Below are 24,032 nucleotides of genomic sequence, written 5' to 3' on the forward strand. Positions count from 1 at the left end.
ACAGAGTGATATAAATGATATGATAAAATTTCAACATGCCCTTAAGCTTTCATTATCAGTGCAGCACATGATGAAGGTACCACCCACCCACAAAATTCCATTGTCTGTATTTTGTTGAAAGTGAATAGAGAACTTTGGCCTATTTTGTATTTATGTGTAGAGAAGGAAAACATTAAAAAAAAATCAAAATAATTGTTCACCCCCAAAAATGTTGCACTTTCATTTCCTTATAACAAAGTTAAAATCAATAGATTTTGCTTTGCACCCACTCCCACAGATACTGTACAACCGAAATACACCCCAGCTGGATGGAATGTTATCATTTGAAGTATTGCTGGTGGCACGTTTTGAAGAATTCCCTGATCTCTGTGGTAGAATCTTAGAATCCTGATTCAAGGCCTAAATGGTTCCTGTGATCTCACTATCTAATACTGCTGTCTGGATTTAAGGAAATCTATATGATTATGATTGCATGAGCCTACTCTTGTTTTTAAGAGGTCTGTAGCGCTGATGCTAATAAATGTAGATATTTTATATACTTTTAACTTAATTTTTCATTTAATTTAACTAATTTACAATGTTTACAAGACAAAAAGATTAATAAAGACCTTCTTATAGAATGAAATTGATAAGGGCAAAGCAAATAATGCTCTCATCCAAAATATAAATTCAAAATATCTCCTGAATTCTAAAATTCTAAATTCTAAAATTGATAATTTGACATGCCCAAGGTATACCAATCTTGTGTAAGTCTGCTTCTGAAGACACCCTTGGAATGTGCTGTTCTGAGCTTCTTGAGTTTGTGTGGAATTAAGCTTGATCACCCAATTTAGCACGTTAAACAGCACTCTTCTCTCCACCCCCCATCAAATTTCCTCTTTCACATCAGCCTGCATGTCATCCATGCCCATCAAGGACACTCCTGTTTCATAACAGCCATTTAAGGTTGAATACACGAGAACCCATTTATGAACTCACCATGCCCAGCGTGTACAGACAAAGGATGGGGAATAAAGAAAGGAGTTAATTATACCAAAAAGAAGAGCAGCTGAGGAAAGAAGCCCCCCACCCTTGTCTTTTTATCCTCTTTGTAAGCAGCTCAAAAGGAAGAGATGATCACCTCATTTTGATCGAATTAGCACTGATTTAACTCTTTGTTGCTTTTCTATAATCTACCCCCTTGGGTCCTTCTGCCATTTGAAATTATTTTAAAACAACCACTGATCCATCTAATGAATAAGCATTTTTATACTGCATGCTGTGTGGAAAACAGTTTCAAAAAGGCAACAGACAAAATGGGGAGGGACTAGCGGCATCCGCTAAGGAGAAGCAAGTATCCGAAAAGAGTCAGATGTTGATAAAGGCAGATGCATAAGTGAAAATTAGTTCTATAGAGACATAGAGCATTGAAAAGGATTTAAGACACACACAAGCTGAAGACATGCATGAGTTATTCATTTCAATGCAATAGTACTATGCAGAAATTCAATCTGACTTTTAACAATTCCATATTTGCTTTTCTGTGCTGGTTTAAAGATACAGATGAAATAAAATAGCTGAAAATATTCATGAATCCAGCATCAGAATTCCTGCTCATCAAGGTCTTCATTTTTTTTCCTTTTTCTTTGTCAGTGCTTTTAAAATGCCATTGAATGTCATTAAATGTTATCAAACGCTTAAAATGAGGAATGATAGTATAAGATGGTATCAATTTAATTGGTTTCAGACCAAAATGGAAAGCAGCAATTGTTGCAGGGATGCAAAAAATGTATTCCTTTTTTTGCTGTACCAGCATACACCCACCATCCTCTGCTGAAAGAAAAGTAATCCTGCCTGCCAATAACAAGCACCTCCTGGGGCAGATAATTACTTAAAAAGAACTGCAATAAAAAAAACTCAAATGTTGCAAGCTTCCAAGAGAGATACAAACTAAAGCTCCTTAATTTTGTGTGATTAATTAGAGACTCTTATAAGATGTCTGTAACTCATAAACAATTCAACTTACCACAGTCAATGTCACTCTTTAAGCCTCTCTATGCTGCCCACTGAAATAACAATACTTCACTTCCTAAGCCTTTAATCTAAAGACAAAAATCGAAACTGTCTTTACCTGTTATGCTCCATGATTCTTGATAGCACCATTGAACCTCTAGTCCTACACCTGTACTACTAAGAATTTATATCCAGAAAATGAATGATTTCCATCTAGTATCCACACTAATGTCTGAACAGATTTGTTAATGGTCTTTCTGGGAGTAATATGTTTCATGTTATTATATGTTTTTAGATCTTACATGCTTTCTTTTGCAATATATCCTATTGAACATTTTTTTTTCTCCAGTGATAGAGTTCTTTTACAATGTACCACCACTTAAAGCTAAATGGAGACTGTAAGAAAATAACCCTCCACAGCTTAACACAAGGAGACTTTGCAGAGACCGAGTAAAGAGCTTTGAAAATCATCTTTAATTGAACCAAACATTCCTCCCTAATGCAGTATCTCTCTTCAGTTTTGTGTTAGAAAATAAAAGGAACTCATAAGAAATCTATTTGTCTTTCTTTCTTTATCTTTTTGTCTTGTAAACATTGTAAGTTAGTTAAATTAAAAGTATATAAAATATCTACATGTATAATAACAGTGAATCTTCAGATGAAACTTCCTTTGGATGTTTGCCTATCAGCGGTTTTCTTGTTAACCTGCTCATTTTAGAAATGAATGTGCTCCTGAGATATTGTGAAGCTGTGAATGGAGAGCTGTTGGCAGAACAAGGTCTTAAGAGACAGTAATCTTGAAAGGTGACCTCCTAAATATAGAAGTGGTGGCAAACTTATAAATGGAGTCATCGACAAGGTTGAACTAGAAAAAGATGTCAAAGCTTGAAGCCATACAGTATTAAATCTTGCTGCTCTCTTTTTTAAAACAGCCAAATACAATTTTAGGAGGTCATGGTAAACCATTTTTAAGTATTCTAAGTAGGGCACGGTTACTGTAAAACTCAACCCTTAACTTGAAAGTGAACATTTGCTTGCTGGAAATGAAGAAACTTTTAGTTAAAGGGATTAAACAGCTAAAAAATAAAGCCTCTTTGATGGGATAATTCACACTAAATCCTCACCAAGGTTTCTTGTTGCTGTTTGAATAAATGTACTGTAACTCTTGAATTTGACATTGGTTTGCTGAGAAATTACTTTATCTTACAGGAATACTGTACATACACAGTAGTTAACCATTCTAGGATTTACAGTACATGGCATTTGCATGACAGAAGAAATAGTAAAACTAAACATTTTTAATTTTCATTTAGATGAAACATGATTATTTCATTGGTGGAGGAAATAATCTTTAAAATTCTACCTCTACCCTACTTTTTACAAGACTTAAGAGTTCAGTGATTCTCAGATCTAGAAAACGAACCTCAAAGTGATAGAAAAGAGGTACAATAACAAACCTCTGATCCTTTAAATAAACCCTAAATCCTAAAAAATCCCAAATACACATCCACCATCATGGGTTTGGATGCCTCACATACATCCAATTTTCAATATCCATTTTTAATTTTTCTGAATCTTAACCTTACATCCTTTTTGCAAAAATGCATTGCCTAGTACATAATCCTGTGCAAATTCATAAAGAAACAGTAGTACTATGAAATACTAATAAAGGAAAACAAAATATGGTTCGAGATGCAGGTATACCACTAATGCTAATTTGTAAGAAATTATACATACCAATTCCTAATAATACACAGTTTGCTAAATAATAAGAGAATAGCTTCTGTCAATGCAATAACTTTAACCTAAACTGCACAGTAGTGTTGAGATCTCCAGAGAGTAAGTACACGTTTATTCACTGAATGCAGTGTTGTTGGTTTTATCATAGAGCCTTGGGGGTTTACTATGTTAGGAAATTAAACCAAGTTCCCAACTGACCATTTTAACACAACAAACTACTGTACAGCCTGTATGCTTTTACTTCAAACATTCCTGCCATATCTCCTCTGGCACTAAACTAATAAAACCAAACAATGTTGCATGCCAGTGGCTCCTGTTTCACAAACACAATAAAATCAACAATATGATGGTGATCAACTAAATAATTCTGTGATTTAGATTCAATCGAACATATATACTGTATCAGAGCAACTTCCCATATCTTCAAGTCTAACATTCAGCTTATACTTCTCAAGAAATAAAATCTCAACACTCTTTTTTTCTATCCTTTAAATAAGAGAACAGGAATAGCACAGTATTGTGAGTCAGAGACATAAGCTGCAGATACAAAAATATAATAACTCTTAATACAAGGTGGTGTACAAGCAGTGACAAATATTATTTGTATAGTTTCGCACGTCAAGATTTAATTAAGTTTCCAGCAGCTTCAAAAGTAGTGAGACAGAAAGTCCCTTCATTCCTGTTGCTTGGCTTTTTGCTCAATTATTTTTTGACAATAGCATTACCACCTTATAGCATCATATGTCAGAAGTTAATCAAAGTTGTGCCTAGTCAGTTCTTACAAAGAAGACCATAAGGAAAACCAGGTAGCTGCTATAAGTGGTGCTGGTGGACCATGCTTTCTTCTTGACCAGAATTAACAAACCAATACTGCAGTATATTGATTGGGGACACTGCTGTTGAAGATGCCATGTTTCAGATGAAACATTAAACTGAGATGCTACCTTCTGTACCTGATCATTAAAGAACCCATGGCACTTTTAGTAAGAATAAGGGTGATATGCCTGCCGTCCTGCATTAATTCCACTTGTCTTAAACAAATCTAAAGCCTATCTAATATCCCCATTAATTCAACTAGTGAAAGAATGTCTCATTGCTCTACCTCATCTATTCTCTATTGGGGCTTTTGGATCACCTACTGTAGTTGGGTGCTGCGCTTGACAGGTTGTTGAAGTGGGTCCACTTCTATATGTCGAATTCGCCTAGACTTCACTCTCTCCAGGGTAAGCTCAGGAAACATACAGTAGAACACCAGAACATTTCATAGCGTGTATAGATGTGTGTCAGCAGATTTGTTCAGAGGAATATGTTAGCTCGATTAAAAGGAAGTGCTGTCCACTTACAGAAATATTCCATCATGAAACAGCTGAGCCATCCCTATTCTGCTGTAAAGTGAAAGATTAGGAGAGAGAAATGTGCTTTTGTGTTGTGACTTGATTGGAAATAAATAGGTTCAAATCTTTTTTGAAATGAGCAACATTTCATTTGTTATTGTCTAAACCACAAGGAAACGAACAGGCTATTTTATCTGTATCTATTAACAGAAGAACATGTCCTTAATTTAATATAAGAAATGCTGATTCCTTTGTTTGATGTGATAGCAAAACAAGTACAGCTGCCAACATTTTATCCCCTGACTTCCTTTTGTGCAGTGATCAGCTTTACGGTTAAACAATGGTGAAAATGCAAGTTTGCAGTGATCTATGAAGTGGTTTATCCTTTCATTCTTTCTTCATTCCCATAATAATGCAAGCCTGGCCAGCAGTATGTGACAGCCAGTGCTAATTTATATAGACAGTTAATACATTATTATGTTGATTTGTTATTTTTTCAATTTTGCTGCATACAAGCTATTTTCTATAACCTGTGTATTGTATTGAAAATAAGTCTTTCTGTTTATAGAGGTTTACACTGTGATTAACAATAACCTATCCAATCTTTAATCAGGGGATTAATTGATAATTCATGAAATTTGAATAGACTAAAAGTTGTGTCCCCTTCAAATGCGGTTTTATGAAATGATTAACTGTACTTGACATTTTTGATCAAAACTGGAAGATTTCAAAACAGTCTTTTAAAAATACCAGGTACAAACAACAGTATTAGAACCTGAATCTAGCCTGTATATTTAATTAAATAAATAAATAAATAAATAATAATAATAATTGCTTACACTTATATAGCGGTTTTCTGGACACTTCACTCAAAGTGCTTTACAGGTAATGGGGACTCCCCTCCACCACCACCAATATGCAGCATCCACCTGGATGATGCGACGGCAGCCATAGTGCGCCAAAACGCTCAACACACATCAGCTATCAGTGGGGAGGACAGCAATGATTATTAGGAGGCCATGATTGGTAAGGGCCAATGGGAAATTTGGCCAGGACGCTGGGGTTACACCCCTACTCTTTTCGAGAAACACCCTGGGATTTTTAATGACCACAGAGAGTCAGGACCTTGGTTTTATATCTCATCCGAAGGACGGCGCCTGTTTACAGTATAGTGTCCCTGCCACTATACTGGGGCATTAGGACCCACATGTACCGCAGGGTGAGCGCCCCTGATGGCCCCTCTAACACCTCTTCCAGCAGCAACCTTAGTTTTTCCCAGGAGGTCTCCCATCCAGGTACTGACCAGGCTCACACCTGCATACTAAATGATTTCATTCTAGTGATAGATCCGTAGTTGAATTCCCTGTAAATTCCTCTCACTTTTCACATGCAAGCATGTCTACAATGCCTAATGTGGCTACAATGTTTAAATACATGATATTACACAATTTTAGTGAAAACCTAAATTAATTAAATGTTGTTCAATACTTTATTTTATTTTGCTTGCAACTTTTTAAAGCTTACTGGGCTTTATAAATCTCTCTTTTAATCTCCAGATGTAGAGTTTTATACATAATGACATGTGGCCATGTGCTAAATACTCCATACAAATCAAGAGGTACAGTAGTTGTATCTAATCTGGAACACTGATATACTGTATTTTGTACAGTAAAGACATGTAGGATTAAATCAGAACTATACATGATGATGATGGGATGTTACTGACTGGAATCAAGAAGTCTGTAGCATACTGTAGTTGTTCCCAATTGTCCGATGGGATGGCTGCTTTCTGTTATAGCCAAGGTCCTAATCAGTCAAATTTATTTGAATTTTTTGTTTGAGGAACATTTTAAAAATTGTTTTCAGATTTCAGAATTAAAAAGCAGTGTCTAGTAAATGTTACCAGCTGGACCTCTGCAGAAAGAGAAGTTTATTGTGGGAAAGTTAGATACATTGGAATTCCCATCTGTGTCTGTTCATAAACTGATCAACAGCTAAGAGATGTTTAGACAAAAATTAGGGAGCGAACTCTTAAGAAAGAAGTAGAGAAGGAAGAAAGGACAGCAAAAAGGTGTGCATGCTAATGTTCTTCGAAGAATAGCCTTGAAGTATGGTATTTTCAGTAATGAAAGTAGCAAGTAGATCAATTAATCAATCAGAGTAATTAGAAGCTCAGTGGAAGATAAATCAGCACAATGTCCCACAGGACCAGGTCTGGGAACAGTTGCTCGAGCAAACAGGAAGTACTGTAGCAGGTTTGAAATCTGTGGCTTGTTTAATCTTTTGCCACTTTTATAATTAATGCAATAGTTGTAAACAGGCAGTTCAATTTTGCCTGTTGATATTTTAATTGATATTGTGTTATTGAAACACTAAAGTTATATTGCAGAAAAGGACAAATTTGGCAAACATAAAAATTATCAGAAATCAGCAAAACAAAAGCATGGGGTGCAATTAAAGGTTACTTCATTCATCCATCCATTTTCTAACCATTTTATCCAGAACAGGGTAGCAGAAGGGCCAGAGCCAATCCATCATGCAATGGGTGACAAACTGATTACACCCTGGATTGGACACTAGTCCATCACAGGGTTACTTCATGCATTTTATTAATAGACTTAAACTTGACTGATAGGTTTCTCACTGTCTGCAGGGGAGAGCTACGTTTGTGCTTCTGAAAACTACTACAAGAAGGTGGACTACACCAAGAATGTCAACCCCAACTGGTCAGTGAACGTCAAGGCTTCAGCCAACCAGAAAGGCTTGCAGTCTCTGGCCAGTGGGAAGGTGGCCAATGAGGCGAAGGAGAGCAAGGATTTTGTGAGGCCCAAGCTGGTCACGGTGATGCGTAGTGGTGTGAAGCCGCGGAAGGCAGTGAGAGTCCTCCTTAACAAGAAGACGGCACACTCCTTCGAGCAAGTCCTCACAGACATCACAGAAGCCATCAAGCTGGAGAGTGGGGTGGTCAAGAGAATTTACACACTCGATGGCAAACAGGTATGTTCTATTGCAAATGAATGGAATGAATAGGTTGTATTTCCAAGATGACTTAGAAAGAAAGCAGAACACTTCCTATACATTAAAACTTATTAGGCTACTTCTAATAGAATTTAAATATTTCACGTAGTTGTAGAAAAAGTCTTTAAATATGTTATAAGCAATGTATTACATATATTCTATAGGTCTACAATTTCACATGATATATTTCTTTGATTTTAAAGTGCCTGCTCGACACACCAACATATAGTAGGTTCTTTAAAATAACACCTGAGCAAGGGGATAAAACATCATTTATGCCTTATCAAAAATTGTAATGTTGCTTTTTAAACGTACTTTGTATTAACATCATGTATTTACTTGTAACTGGTTGATGTTTTCATCTGGTGAATAATGTGATTTTCTTGAAACTCCAATGGTGAAGAACATCTGTAAAAAATTCCAAACCACATTTGTTAAGCTATACAATTTAGATGGTCAAATGCAGGAAGGCAGTGATTACTGAAGCTGTCTGCAATGTCACAAAAGTTCAATCTACATAACAAAAACGAAACCTTTATTATTTCCTTTCACAAATACATGCAATACTGTATGTAGGCTAGCATAATGAATATGGGTTTTGATTTGTAAAAAGGAAGAGATAAACTGTATAATACATATTCTTGGTTTCATAGTTATTTTAGGGACCTTTGAGGAAGTAAAGTTACCCTGGCACTGATATGGAAATGTGTATGGAAATGTATGAAAATTAGAATGGAAATTTGCTTCAGCTAAGAGAAGATCAAGGGCATGTACAGTTCAAGATTTTTATGTATAACTCAATTATAGAAACATACTTACAATTATTAACAAAACAATCTGAACTGTTTTAATGCTTCCTTCATACTTATTTATCGTCAAAAAGGTCAGACTACTGTCTCATTAATTAATTTCTAAAGGGAACAAGTAACCTTTTAAAATTTAGCATGTCAGGAAAAAAAAAACATTTCCTGTTTGAGAGCAATAGTTATTAAAAAGGCAGTGCAGTCTACATAATCTTTGAATTTTCTTTAAGACAAAGTGTCAACCATAGATTTTAAGTGTTTTCTCAAAGGTCAAGAGCTTCTCCCGAGTGTTAGTAGATGGCAAAGACAAGTCATTCAAGGTACAACACATCTGCAAATGACCCTTATGTTGACATTAGAATATTATTAACAAACCAAAACACCATGCAACAGTTAAAGAGTTGTAATGGGACATGGTTACAGGTGCGAGTAATTAGGGATCGACTACAGCAACACCATCCCAGTGAAATGGTGGTCTGTGTCTCTTTAGAGGCAGAATAATGAAGTAGATGTCATTGAGTGAAATGCTAACCAGGAAGCCATACAACAAGTGATTTCTGTGCTCTTTGACAATTATTCACCATCCCCCAGACAATACAATGCATGTACAGCATGTGCATGGGAAGAAGGGCTGGGTCATGATTTTGATCTATGGTGTCTGGAGATCAATGTGTGGAGAGGGATCATCTTTCACAGGATAAGCCTATGAAAGTGCTGATTGTTACCGTATATTGTATATTTGTTATATTTTTATATCATATGTTATGTTTTTGTGTGCTACCTAGCTACACCATATTGAATAAAGGTGGTGATGCCAAAAAGTAAACATCCAACCTTGTATTATTAAACAGTCTGGGGGTAACAGAACACTTACTGTATATTATCCATTTTAACATGCTTAAAATCCAGTTTATTTCTCTTTGCTGATGATTTAGAAGTTTCAGTTGTTTTTGGTATGAGCATCAGTGAAGCTTTACAGAAACGTTTGATTGCATCTTATGTTCTTGTTAGTTATTTTGAGACATCTTTTGAGGGATGTTTGTTTTGTGGTCTGACTGGGCTCCCAGAAATAACTATACTGTTGTAGCTAGAAGGGAGGAAGTGTTTTCCATTGGTGTGATGTTGTGATTATTTTATTTTCCCCTTATGATAATGAACAGCATTATCAATTGACTAGGATTGTAGAATTAATTATACTGCATCATGGTTATTTTGGGTACATGGGTACTCTTCTGTTACATGTTTAAAAGAACAGAGAACCTTTTTATTTCAAACAATAGGCTGTCGTGTGATTTGCATGGATCATGTGAACACAAATCTATTTGTTTAATTTTATCCAAGATTGCAATAGTGTTGCAAATGTCCTAGATTAGCTTGGTAGAGCCTTAAACTTGATTTACTTCTTCCGTTTATGTTATATTTTATCTTTACCTGTCTGTTATTTAGAAAGTCTGACATTTAATTGTTTTCAGATTCTGGTTGTAAGCAGAATTTAAACCTTTATTTATGACAGTGAATATAAAATATATTAGAACAAGTAATAGGTTTATTCCAGGCCCACTTTACAGAACAACTTTACAGAACTTTATAATTTTTACAGCAAATAGCATGCAGAAGTAAACAAGATCTCTATTTCAAAATGCCATATGAGGTTGGCACTACTTTAACAATAATACCATTGTACACAGGGTAACCACAGATTACAGTCTGTGTCTTTCAGCTGTAATTCATTATTTGCAATTTTAAGTGCTTCTTAGTAATCTAAAGTAAGTCAGTGTTGGAGGGCATTCATGTACTTGTGTCACATAAGTCTTTTACAATGTTCACTGCATTTTCATAATACTTAAGTTTTAATATAAGGCAATCTTTGTGCATAAAGTATTTCCAGCAAGTACACATGTTCTCTTAATTGTTTTACTTTTAGTGAGAGAACAGTATTCAGTTTGGCAGTAGTGATAGTTTGTCCCTGGCGTGAATCTGTTCTGCCTGATGATACCAGCTGGTGGTTTTACTGTTATTTCCTACAAATAAAGTACTGTACTGTATTATATTAGCAAAATAAGTACTGTAATAATTCCATACATACAGTATACAGTAGTTAAAATATAACGTAGTGCATTTCTATGTATACTAATTATTTTTAATAGAAGTAGATTTTATTTGGCTTTATGAGGGCACACTATAAACTGGATGATATTTTGCCTATTAGTGTTGGTTTGTGAACTGGGAATAAGATCCATGACAGAGCTGTCATTTGTCATTTTCTGACTGCTTTCTCATGAGTCTCATGATTCCATAGGCAAATATCCCATGTTGACAATCCCCACTCATGGACCTCCTGTCAGTTAATGTGCAGAGGGTCCCCTTTCTATTTCAGAGCCTTTCGCTTTCTGAAGCAAAATCTTTTCATGCAACACTGGCTTACAAAGGTGACCTACTGGGATTACAACAGAGGAAGCTTGTAATAATCAAACATACTACAGCTACAGTACACTGCACATTTAGAAGGACCTGAAACAATGTTATAGACCACCCTTTTCTACTGCTTATGGTCAATATTTCAGTATTTCTTCATGATTTTATTGGACCAGATACTTTTTATTTTAAATGTGAAAAATAGAAGATACCAGATCTAATATTAAAGACAATCAACTGTGTCTGGCTCTTACCGGTACATGCAGGCTTTGGTGTGCTAAAAAAAAACTTGCCAAGATAAGGAGAGTAGCTTGAAAGAAATGTAGATAAATAAATGACTGAAAAAAACAACTATATATGTTGTACACAAGGGTCAAATGTTCAAGCCAGGGACAGACTGAGACACATGATTTTACCAGTCTTCCTTGTTCCTTGAATGGCTGGTGTGTTTGTAGGTTGAATTGGCTTCAAAACATCAAAAGATGAAGAGGTGGGAGAAGCTATAAAAGCTGAGCTGATACTAGTCATTATAAACTCACTTGAACTGAAAATCTTTAGACACACAAGTCCACCAGGACCAGGACTAGGATCTCTGAATCAAAACTGTTGTACAACATTAAAATCGAAGTACATAAAAAATGTTTCTCAGAGTGCTGTACATATTAGGGTTGTAAGATATCATCTGGACAAAGGAAATAGTATTTTTTTTTATCACGGTGTTACTGCATTCATCCAAAAATGAGATTTGCTGGTTTTAGCTGCAGGTACAATAAAATGCTAACCTGCCTGTCTTTGATATTCAAAAGGTCAATGCAATAAGCAGGATAAAAGATGCAGAAAATAACTCCAGTGTTTGATCTTAGCTGTGGCTATGTTTTGTGGTTGCTATAGTGATTATATTTACACTGTATTTTGAATGGCTTTGAGGGCATTGTTGAATGGTCTTGAATGAGATAATTCTCATTCTTCTCACTGCTCAAAACGATGTATTAATAATTTACATTGTATTAGAACCTTTTTTAATGCCACTCCTTTTACTTCGCCATCCTTATTACAGAATATTTTATAACTGAAGCAATGGAAGCTTGAGGGGTGTGGCATTATTCAACCTCCACACAAAACAGCTCCTACTGCCTTATTATTTTTATTTGGGCCACAAACACAAAATCTACAGTATATTTATAACAATAATGTAAACTGGCAACTAGTGAAAAGTATAAGAGCTGATGAAATGATTCTTGTCTTTCTTTTGGTTTAGGAATTTTCGCATTTATTTATATTGTTTGTGAGTCCTCTGCTAAGCACTGCAATGGAAAATATGAAATACAGCCACACCTATAGGGTTCTAGATGATCTGATACACCTGTTAATAGAGTCAGTGGGCTTGGGGTGCTTACAATAAATAATATGAGGTTTTGTCCTCAAGTGGAATGTGTTTGACAGATGTGTATACTGCATTCCCTGGGAAAAGCTTGACTAGCCTAGACAGTAAGAAATGTTAGTGGGTTATGTGATGAGCTGCCATGAATGGGCCAGACAGGTCAGTCATCTGGAAACTGCGAAGTTTGCTGAAGGTTATGCAATATGCCATTTTATCGGATAGTGTGGAAAAAAGGCATAACACTCTTGATAAGTGTTTACAAACATTGTAGATTGAGTTTTGTACTGCTTTATTTGTTTTCAACCTTGGCTTCCAGAATTGATTCTTTTAGATTTTAGCAAGCCCCTTTTAAAGTCATTTTTTTAAGATGACTCATAACATCTTATATTGTATGTTTCCTACATTCATGGAAATGTGCTGTGCCCATCAATCCATTTTCTACCTGCTTAATCTAATTTGGGATTGCAAATGTCCTGTGCTTATGATAACTGTAAATCCTGTGTCTATCCTTTATTTTCATATGGCACTGCCATTGTCATTTTTACACATGTAAATGGATTTAAAGTTTACATACTGTATATCATATATATATACCATGTGCTGGGATGTTGTGAAAACATTAGGAAGGTTAGTTTTACTTCTAAGAATTAGAAATACATTGACGCAGACTACAGTTACCTTCTGTAACTGTGTTACACAATCAAAGTCTTACAGCGTCAGTAAATTTCTGCTCTTTCATAAACCTATTAAAGCATTAAAATCTGACAATCCGTTTCACAGTTTTCTTAGAGGACATCACCGACTCTTGGATGGGTAAAACACAAATTTGTGTGGGAATTATTTTTGAAAGACACAAATGTAGAATTTAGTTTTAGCTAAAAAGATGCTAAATGAGCACACGAAGCATCTAAATTCATCATAACATTTAAACACATACCCAGGACAGATTATCTAAAGATAATTGCTGTTAGAAACACATTATAGAAACACTGTGAAACTTGAAAATATGAATAAGCAATGTGGGAACTGCAATTACCTTTCAATTGAGCTTGCTATCTGGAGTTTGAATGTTTTCTGGGTGCTGCAATTTCCGCCTCCTTTCACACATGGCATGAGTATATACTTGTTGCTTGCTGGGAAAGGCTCCAGCTCCCCCCATTCCTAAAATACATGAAGAAAATGGATGGACGGAACTATAATATAGATCTTAACTTGTGACAAGAATATTGTGGGCTCAAATCCCGGGTGAGGCACTGATTTTGCACTCCTAAACAAGGTACTTAACTCAGATTGCTCCAGTAAAATACCTGGCTCTGTAAAAGGGTAAAAATGTAAGTTACATTGGATGAAAGTGTCAGCCAAATAAATTATTAATATTGTTAACATTAGCTTTTTGTGTTCTGCTGGGAAGACTGTCAAGCTCTGTTTGCTTACTGTGGTGTAAGAAGTGGGCAGATAATCGCACTAGCACTGTTAACCAGCCTTGCTTCTTTGACATGGTAAATTTAACAGATCCTTTTGCTTACCACACTCAGATACCATCACTTATAAAAAATTTTGGGCGCACCAGCCTAATAATAGATTATCCATTCCCTGACTGGGTGAGTGTAGCAGATTCTTCAGTGGGGAGGAAGATGCATAAACTACATACAGTGCCACTCTTTAAAGTTGCTCTGCATGCTTTTTTGTCACAAATACATTACCTGCTTACCAGATCATTACTGTAGCTGCTCGGAAGATTTAGGAAACAAATTAAAACTTTTGTCAACCTCAAGCTAGAAATAAATTTTACTTAATAAGACAATTCAGTCTGACCAGATAATGAAGGTTAAAAGGCTTTCTTATTCTGCTGTCTGAAGTGAAATTTTGTCAAAAGTGCATATAAATGACTCTCTGTAGCACGTATTATAAAACATTTGTCCTAACAAAGGCTAGTTTAGGTCACAATATCTAAAGAATTTTGGTCTTTAAGTATAACAGTAGAAATATAAGTTTTTGCACAAAAAACGATTGTCTGGAACAGGTTCTGCAGCAATGTTAATGAATGAAGACAAAAATCCTCCAAGCAATGGTTTATAAGCTGTAAACAATCAAACAAGCGAAGTATGGAAATGGCCTCTTCTTGTGTGGAACCTTTCTTATGTTCTTGCAGCCTGTTAAAAGCATATAAACTTGCACTCAAGGATATCCTTAAAAAATTACTTTGATTTGTAATCAATATCAGAGCTTTGTTCTTCAATCATTAACAGAACCACATACAGTGGCAAATGTAAAACTCGTTGTTGGACAAATATACTCCTAAAATATGCTCAGTAATGAATAGTTATAGTATTTCACATTTCCTAGGTATCATCCAGACAGTGGGCTCTCAAGCTAATATTTTACAAAACCAGATTTGTATTGGTCTGTATACTATTCCTGTTATGTTTGTAGTAATAAAATAATGTACTGGTCATTGCTGAATCAAAATTAATCTGAGTTTACTAGGTTCAATGAGTGTCAAAAAGCACTCAAGCTATCTCTTTGTTCAGCTGTCACCATCATGAAAGAGGACAAAGCTTGCAGTCATGAAACATTAAAGTAGTAATTCATATCTGTTATGTAAAACATGTAAATCTATTTGTTGTGTAAAAAACGAAAGATGAAACTAACTAACATGAAAAATATTGAAAAGTCATGATTGTTTTTGTATTCAAACATCCTGGTGTGGCAAACCTAAATTTATTTAGGTCCAAAAAATTTCCTTTTGGTGCCACACAATTAGTTAAGTCTGCTCTGTCTGTCATAGTGGTTCATGATTTCAGAATGACATGATTTCAAAATTACTCAGGGATAAAACTGTATAAAGGCACAAGTAAGGGACAAAGGGATTGAAACATTTCAAAGACTATAAATATCTCTTTGAGCATTCTGTTGTCAATCAATAAGAAGTTGATATTAAGATGTACAAAAGCACAGATCAGCATAAGGGTATAACACATTTCAAACTCTTTAAATGTCTGTTTGACCCTGTTGAAGTCAATCATTTGAAGTGGGAGGCACTTGCATGAATCGGCCCCTCCAAACTGAGTAACCAGACAAGGAGGAAACAGGTTCAGGAGTTGTGAGGCCAGCAGTGACTTTGAAAGAGCTAGAGTTTGGAAAAAGTCCATGGGTCACCAATATCCCAGTCACTGTACAAAGGAGCGTCTTTACCACACCTACCCTGTACTTTCAAGCATGGTGGCATCCTTATGTTATCCTTCTGCTTCCCATCAGCAGGCACTGGGAAACATGTCAAGTCTGTCAGAGTAAAATGGATGGAGGAAGTACTGTTTAGTTCAGTTTTTTGCCTTTAGTTTTTGCTGACATTTACTATAATTTATCCTGCCCTTCAGATTGTGCCTTCCACTTTTGATTAAAATATTATGTTTAAAAAATGTGTGTGGACCATTTTTTGATTTCACAAAATAGGACACTATATGAAAGGTCTGGATATCTCTGCAAAATACTGTTTCTGCTGCATGATACTAAAATGTAAGTGCCTATCCTTTCTAGCGTTTTAAAACACAATACGTAGTATCTAGCTGATTAACCAACGATTTCTGAGGTTTCCTTTTGCCACAGGAATTTTTTTAAAGAGAAGGACCTTTGTAAAGTGAAGGCTTTCTTTTTTCGAGTGTCTGCAGTATGTGTGAGTTTAGACAATGTCTTTCAGAGATTCTTTCCTTTGTTTCCAGCCAGTTGCTGGTGCTTTCTGGAGGAGTGAGTCTGATGCAGTCCCCACCCCTTTCTGATTCTGTGCTTTTCCGCAATGCTCTCTCCCCATTCCGCTCTGACAGCTGGTGTGACTGGTTGCTAGGGAACCACATCCGCAGCACAAAGAGACCCCAGCTGGAGGGGGCTGGTCTGTCAGTCACCTCATCCCCATGTGTGTGTGCGTGAGCGCATGCCCGGTACTTTTTTCACTTGTTTCCTTTTATTCACCACTGCTGTGAAAGGAGTTGGCACAATCAGTTTTAATTGCAAGCAAATTCTATCTATTTTCTCATCAGCCATCAGCAGCCTGTGCACTCAGACAGAACATGCAAATTCATTCAGCTGGCAGAAAATTAGCAATGATTTCATTTTTTAAAACATGCAGTGAAGATAGTTGTCGTTAAGTATCAAGAACAATGCAAAATGATTCATCTCCCTACTGTAGTGATGTACATTTCCTTCTTTTGTCCTTGAAGACTCCACTGCATGATGAATAAAAGAGGAATGCAGAAAATCTTATTTAGCAGCCATTTTTCCTCTACTGCTGGACAATGTTACAATGTTACACTGAGCATCAGTTAAAGACCCCTTTTGAAAATGATCATTATGTATAATTTTCATTTAGCGTATTCATTTATACAAGGTGATACAGGATATTCACAGTGATCAATGAACTGTACAGTCTTAGTCAGAAGAGATTAAAAGTCCTCCCAATGTTAACATTTCTTTTAGTCTGAATTGTCTTATATAAGAATCATACTAAAATTTATGGCATCCTTATTCATTCATCTTTGTATTGAGCAGTTTCAAAGATCTGCTTTTCAACCTCTGATCCAATGGTCAGTTGCCTTGTGTAAAATTACATTTGATCATACAGTATGTCTTTTTAAGCAAATTACTTTAGATAGTTAACTATACTCTTTAGTGCTCCATCTTTGAGCAGATCAATGGATTGGTAATCGTAAAAGCTAGTCATTGATTTCCTTAGACCAAATTAAGATATACTGTACCACCACCACTATGTTACAGTATCTATTTAATTTGATGTTATCTGTTTTCTGAAATTGTCAGATTTTAAGATACCTATACAGTATATACAGTAGTTAGGGTTACAGTAAAAAACAATTCTGATTGAAAACAAAAAATGGCAACCTTTTATAAGGTTTTAACCTTTTACAAGGACAACAGTCCCTAGTATGCCCCCACCCCCTCATCCCTTGGGGCAGCTGTACTTGTCATTGTATTCTTTGCAGCTCATCAGTATTACCACTAAGTGAAAGTTCAGTTTGGATGTGACTTTTTGTGACATTTTTGCTGGTGTTCTCTGTCTTTTATGTTCCTCTTGTGTCTTCTCTCTTTATGGGCTTTAAACCGTTATCATACAGTAGCTTAGCCCAGTTGTTTTTAGTTTCTTCTTCTACAGTATGTTTTCTATTTGAATAGAAAAAATAAAAAGAGGTATGAAAGGGAAGTGAATGGGGTATCTAAAAATCTTCGATACCTGTGAATCAGCCTTTCTTAAATGAAGAGACTTTAATTGTCTGTTTTGTAACTCAAAATGAAATCCTCAGGCATTTTTCTTTTTCTCAAAATTAGAAACAGAAAAGGAAAAAATAAGGGACCAAAAATGTAATATTTTAATAATGATCAATTTTGAACAGAGTAACCACTTTTTGCGGTTTTAGACATTTGGGTGGTTCAGTAGAAAGAACTCTATCGGTAAAAGCAGACAGCAGATGGGGTTGCCATGGTGATTTGCTTCTCAGTAATGGAGTAAATTTTATCAGTGACAATGACACAATGTGCTGAGTCTGCTCTTAGGACTATCCTTAATATTAATATGCAGTGAAAGGCAGGACACGCTTAAATGGAGATGTGTTCATGTGAAGAATTTTCATTGCATCATGTCAGACATGCTGGATGCTTTTTAAACATTTTTAATCCCACCTTTTGAAGCATTACACCTTTGGTCACAAATGTTCTGCATCAACAATATATATTTATATGGGAAAGGTCTTCAAACTGTAAAGCACCTAAAAGAACAAAGAAAAATGAGGCCTGCTTTTAAAAATCATCAAAAGGGGATTTTGAATTTGATTGACAACAAGCTAGAACTAAATTTTTCACAATTATTTGGACTCTTCTCTTGCCCTGCATCAACCTCTCCATCTACAAGTGAGATAAGCCCATGAGGAAATTGCTAGATTCCTAATAATGCCCCAATAGCATCAATCATATTAACTGCTAGAACTTAACAGAGATAGGGTGTCACCATAGCAACAGCTCAATGACACACTTGCAGGAGGATGCTTAATGGAGCTGGAGACAATTCAGACCATTTGTATGACATCACCTCAGCAGAGTGGGCCTGGAGGGCATTTAAACATCAGGTACCAGCTGCGATCCATGAACTCCACAAGTTGTGCATCATAATTGTCTTATATGGTTCCCTGCCCTTCAGTTTCAGGGATAGAATCCTGATAAATCAAAAGGAGAAAAGGGCATATTAGATAAGGCAAAATAATTATTTAGCTGATAACTAACTGAAGGGTTTATAATTTGTTAAACTAGCTGAATAATACAGTTAGCACATGATGTACTTCTGGACTTTAGCCATAATATGTACATGCTTTAAAAAACTCACACACCAGATTTTATGACATCCAGAAAACTTGACATTGCATGTGACAGGAGGAAACAGCAACACTACTGCATACAGAGGGCTGCAAAGAGATGAATGACACATCTTAATGTTCCATCTTGGCAGCCTTTAATTCTCTGAAGGTGTTTGTCTACATACGGCATTTAAACCCAACAAAGAGCTACAGATGATGATTCACAGGATTAAAGGGTGGTGATGATGTGGTGGATTTCTTGGGCTATGGCAAGCAGCCTGCTCTTGGGAGATAAAAACAGATTCAAGTCACGTTCTCTGCTGCAGTGTCATCGTTTTGAGGCCCGATCTACTTTTTTTCTGAGATCATTTGTTCATTAATATGGCTCTGTCCCTGTGGCACATGGCTCCCCTGGAGATTGGTCGTGGCTTACAGTCGGAGTCAGCATCCAGTGCAGTCTGTGATTTATTACCCAGCCATTCCCAAAAGGCATTTGCTCTGGAGATCTCATGCACTGACTCCATAGATTGGTTTTCTGACCCTCTAAACATGGTAGGAAAGGATGGAGGAAAATTAAGAGCAAGTTCTCAATTTTTATAGCACACTGAGTTTCTGGATCTCTTGCTCAGAGTCAATGCCTTTATTGAGACTATACTTGAAAAGACTGGTGTAAAAGAACCTATATTCGAACCAGAAAAATGCAGAATTAAACTGAGGTTCATTCATATCTTTTTGAGTATGTAACATGGATTGTTATTATGTTCAATAATTGTTGGATGCAAAGGGAGAAAGGATGTTATCCACAATGTAACAACGACTCCAGAATTAATGTAAATCAGTCAGCTGCTTATGTTGAAGGCCTTCACAAATTTGTTCTCTATTTGATTATTTGATTTGTGTACTTTCATAGTGTTAACTAATAAGTATATGTTTACGATAAGGCGATAAGGGTTGAGAAAAAAAGGACAGACTTTATTCAGGTCTAAATATGTTTCAGCATAATCATAACTTAAAAATACTATAAGAAAATTATGGACAAATGCCATTATGTTCTAAAGAGGACTCTCTGTTCATAGTACTGTCCATGGTACTGAGTCCTCCCAGTGCCCTTTTGGACAGCTGTGTTCCTCTGAGCCAGCTTTGAAGGCAGAAGGAAATAAGAAAATATTTAATTTTCCTCAATAGCCTTTTGTGGGAAGGCTGGTATAGATCATAGGAATGGGTAGAACTGGTGTATATCAGGTATTGTGTCAAAGTGCAGACCCCAGATTTGATTAATAGTTATTATTTAATTAATTATTATTAAAAAGGCTGTGCTTGGAAGGATGAGGAAACAGAGACGGAAAAGGGAATTCTGCAAAAGTTCATTTTCATGTACAAGAATGTGAGATAAGGACTAATAAATACATGTTTTCTGAGGGTGAGGAAAATTTGGAAACATACAGTAGATACTTAGAACTATAAAATAAAGTTGTACTACCTTAATTATGCCATTAAAGTGAACATTTAAAAAGCAAAAAGTCACATGGGATATACACACATGAAAAGAACAAATACACTCTATGAAAGCAAATCACTTACTATGCTAAGTAAACATACTGTACAGCTCTATATCCTTCCTAGGAAAGATGAACAATTAAATTCTATGTCTTTCATCACAATTTATTTGTTTCCAGCACCGAAAAACGTAATGCAATCTTAATATACTTCTGTTCCTTTCAAAATTGTTTCTAGTTATTGAAAGTCTAAAAGCCTTTGTGTTAGTCTTCTTTCAAATGTAATCTTCTGGTATTTCCCCTTCCTGAGTTTTACATCTATGAGTCAATACCCTCTACTGATTGATGTGCATTCATTTTAATTTATGTGGTATACTGTAGTATCTTGTTTGCTCTTCATTTTATTTAACTATAAAGGGAAGGCTAACCTCTGAACAATTTTGTATTATTCTTTGTTTTTAATTGGATAAATAAAGCGCAATATAGTCAAAGCTGGATGAACTGAACCCAGAATACAAATCTTGTGACTATGAAAATTTATATGTACAGAAAGCTACCTTTCCATTAGCATTTTTAATGACTGTAGAGATCTGTACCATTTTCTTTAATTAATCATTTTCATACCTTGTTATTAAGGGTTTCATATTAATCCCTGATACATGTTTTGTAAATTACATTTTGAAATTGTATATTCTAAAAAAAATGTCAGTCAGTCAGTTTTAATATTCAGCACATGCCATGTCTTACATAGAAATTTATTTTTTGCATTGTTTATTGCTTTGTAACAAAATACAGTTGGGGCATTTCAAAAAGTCTGTACACACAGTGGGTCAATTACAACAAACTTTCTGATTTTTGTTGAGTACTAGCTCGTGTGCTACTGTCTCTGCATCATCCCCAGATACCTGCACAATTGCAAGAAATAAACCAGCATAAAAAAAGTTAGAGACCAGCTACACCCTTCCTTAGTATAGTACTAATGATTAAGCTGTTGCTCTACCAAGCTGGAAGTGAAAAGCTTTGAATGGGAATATTTGAATTATATACTCATGATAATTTAATGCTATATTCTCAAGAGAACACACTGTTTTTTATGATAGACTACATTTATGTTTACAAAATAATATAATAGCAAACCTCGTACACTTTTGCCTCATTTGTTGCACTTCATCTAAGAATGTTTTCTAACTTATGTCTGTGGAACTTGACTGTTTGGAGTAGCTGGGTCTCTTCAGTTTTTCTAAATAATGACCTTGATTTTCCAAAAAAATCCAAGGCTAGAGGGAGACACCCTTTGGGCACTACACTCCAAGTTTTGTTAACCCTGAGTTCTTTGCCACTGATGTTTTTATTTGTTGTGGTGGTTATACCACGAATGTACACCACAACACAATTTACGGTACTGTTTACAAAGTCACAGCAGTCACTACAGAGTTGTTATGTAACAGACTTATATAAAAAAAGAAACCACTAAATTGCTTATAGCAAACGTCGTACTAACAATCTCGTACTTTAGTATCCTCTTGAGGGCAGCAGCTACAGTTACTTTGGTTTCGTTTCAACTCTTTCAAATATTTTTTGTATGGAGCTGGGTAATTGCAAGAGCTAAGTTCATTACAATTTGTTTTTACCTATTATAGTAGTTTAGTACAGAGCTGCGTATTAACATGGAGTTCATCATCAGTTAATATGCTGCTTTCAGTTTGCAATTAACCTATTTTGTGTTAGTGCATTAGTATTATTTTGTGGTGCTGTTTGATGTGTCACTCTGCATTAACAAACACTCTGTTCTTTCTGACCTTATTTTGAAGACACAAACTCTTCTGGTGTATGAAGGAGGTGGCTCCATCCTTAATCTTACTCTACTTAAAACAATTATTCACAGGAAAAATAGCACTAATAAAATTGAGCTAGAGCAGAATTATTATTTTTTTAAATTTAGCATAGAATTTCAGATCACATTGCGTTTCCTTCCTTACAGTAACGATACTGTTGTTGAGGCACCTACATAGGATACCTGCAGCTATGAGTTGAATGATGATAGTATGATACACACAATTGTATTAGCACCTAAAGCTTTCACTTTCTGCAAACAATCTCTTAGATGGTGATCCTGTTTTGAGTTTGAGTTGATCATGGATTCTTTCTCTCAGTAGGTAGTATAGCTGCTTGTGTGTGGCGTGGTGTTCCTACCAGCAATGATTCGAGAGATCATTCTTTCTTGTTAATTAAAACAGGGCAGACCAATCTGCCCTTTATCACCTTTGCAAACATAAACTCCAAAGAATGTTTTGGCAATTCATATTCAGGAGGTAACACAAATGTCTAAAATGAATTGTGAGCTTTAACATTTACAGGTACGTACGACCCCGATAGATTGATTAGTTAGTGCGGGATAATAAATAATGTCTGAAAATGTTTTGCCTTTCTAGAATGTATAGATTTCTGTATTGTCATTATCACATTTTCACGATGTATTTTGTACATGATTTTATCTGATAGCTATAAAAAGATGTCAAAATGAAATCTTAGCTCATTTCTTGTATAATATCCTGTTCAACTCCTAGTAATGCATGTACGAGACAAAGTACAATGTCAAAAAGAAAAAAACACACAACATTTCAGCTGCGGAGCCTTCTTCAGGTGTGATACGTTGTGTCTGTTTTCTTTTCTTGACAATATTGAAATAAATCTTTACCTGTTCCTTTGCAGCCTATGTATGCTGACACAGTACAGTGTAATTTCAATATTTGTCGTTGGAAAGTCTGCTACACGGCAAATAGATGAGAAGTACTAAAAGGAGATTGTAACACTGAAACAAAGTAAAAGAGAAACAAATTGGTAGATTTGTGTTAATCTTACTCAGGATTTTTTCCATTAACATATCTGCAGTATCCTCCGAAATTCAATAGGAGATCTGTCATTTTTTTATATTCTCGTTCTTTGGCAGCAAAACAGGTGTGCATTTGTGATATCTTTGGAAATTTGAATTTTAATCTCTATTACGTGACTACACTTTCTTCTTATTTTTGTGTCCATAAAAGACTTCAATATGAAAGCTCAGATGGAGGCTAAAAACACAAATAAGGCAATAAATAAAATGAAGAATGTTTGTCAAGATAGTGTATTCTCATACCTTTGAGTTAAAACCTCTTAATCCCCTTTTCATCACTGAATTTAATGCTTTTCTTGGTATGAAGTGTTTTGCATTCTGTTCTGTATTCATAGTAACAGCAAACAATATGTCACGCTTCTCGTATCTTCCATATACCATGTTTAACTTAGAACAGTGCTGACAAGGGGGAGCTGGAATGGCTGTGGGCAAGCCAAACTAAAGTCTGCAAAGCTGCTGATTCCCAATTTTGTGTGAATGTGTGGGATGGTGTGTTGGAAATTAATTACAGAAAAAAGGGATGCTCTTAACAGCTGGATAAAAGAAAGTGATTTACTGAATGGTCCTTGTTCTTCTGCCTTCTTGCAAAAAAGTATTGACGTTAGAA

The 24,032-nt window shown here is 35.6% G+C and overlaps 1 protein-coding gene across 1 annotated transcript in view; it reads left to right on the plus strand.

Annotated features, from left to right (window-relative positions):
- Positions 1–24,032, plus strand: part of LOC148828512 (neuronal migration protein doublecortin-like) — a 79,494-nt gene that overhangs the window by 11,997 nt on the left and 43,465 nt on the right. Inside the window, exon 3 of the mRNA XM_088924724.1 lies at positions 7,720–8,063. Coding sequence (XP_088780850.1) covers positions 7,720–8,063 — 344 coding nt within the window. The remainder of the gene's footprint in view (positions 1–7,719; positions 8,064–24,032) is intronic.

Source organism: Atractosteus spatula, chromosome 9, assembly GCF_055471065.1.
Source record: "Atractosteus spatula isolate fAtrSpa1 chromosome 9, fAtrSpa1.hap1, whole genome shotgun sequence".
NCBI lineage: Eukaryota > Metazoa > Chordata > Actinopteri > Semionotiformes > Lepisosteidae > Atractosteus > Atractosteus spatula.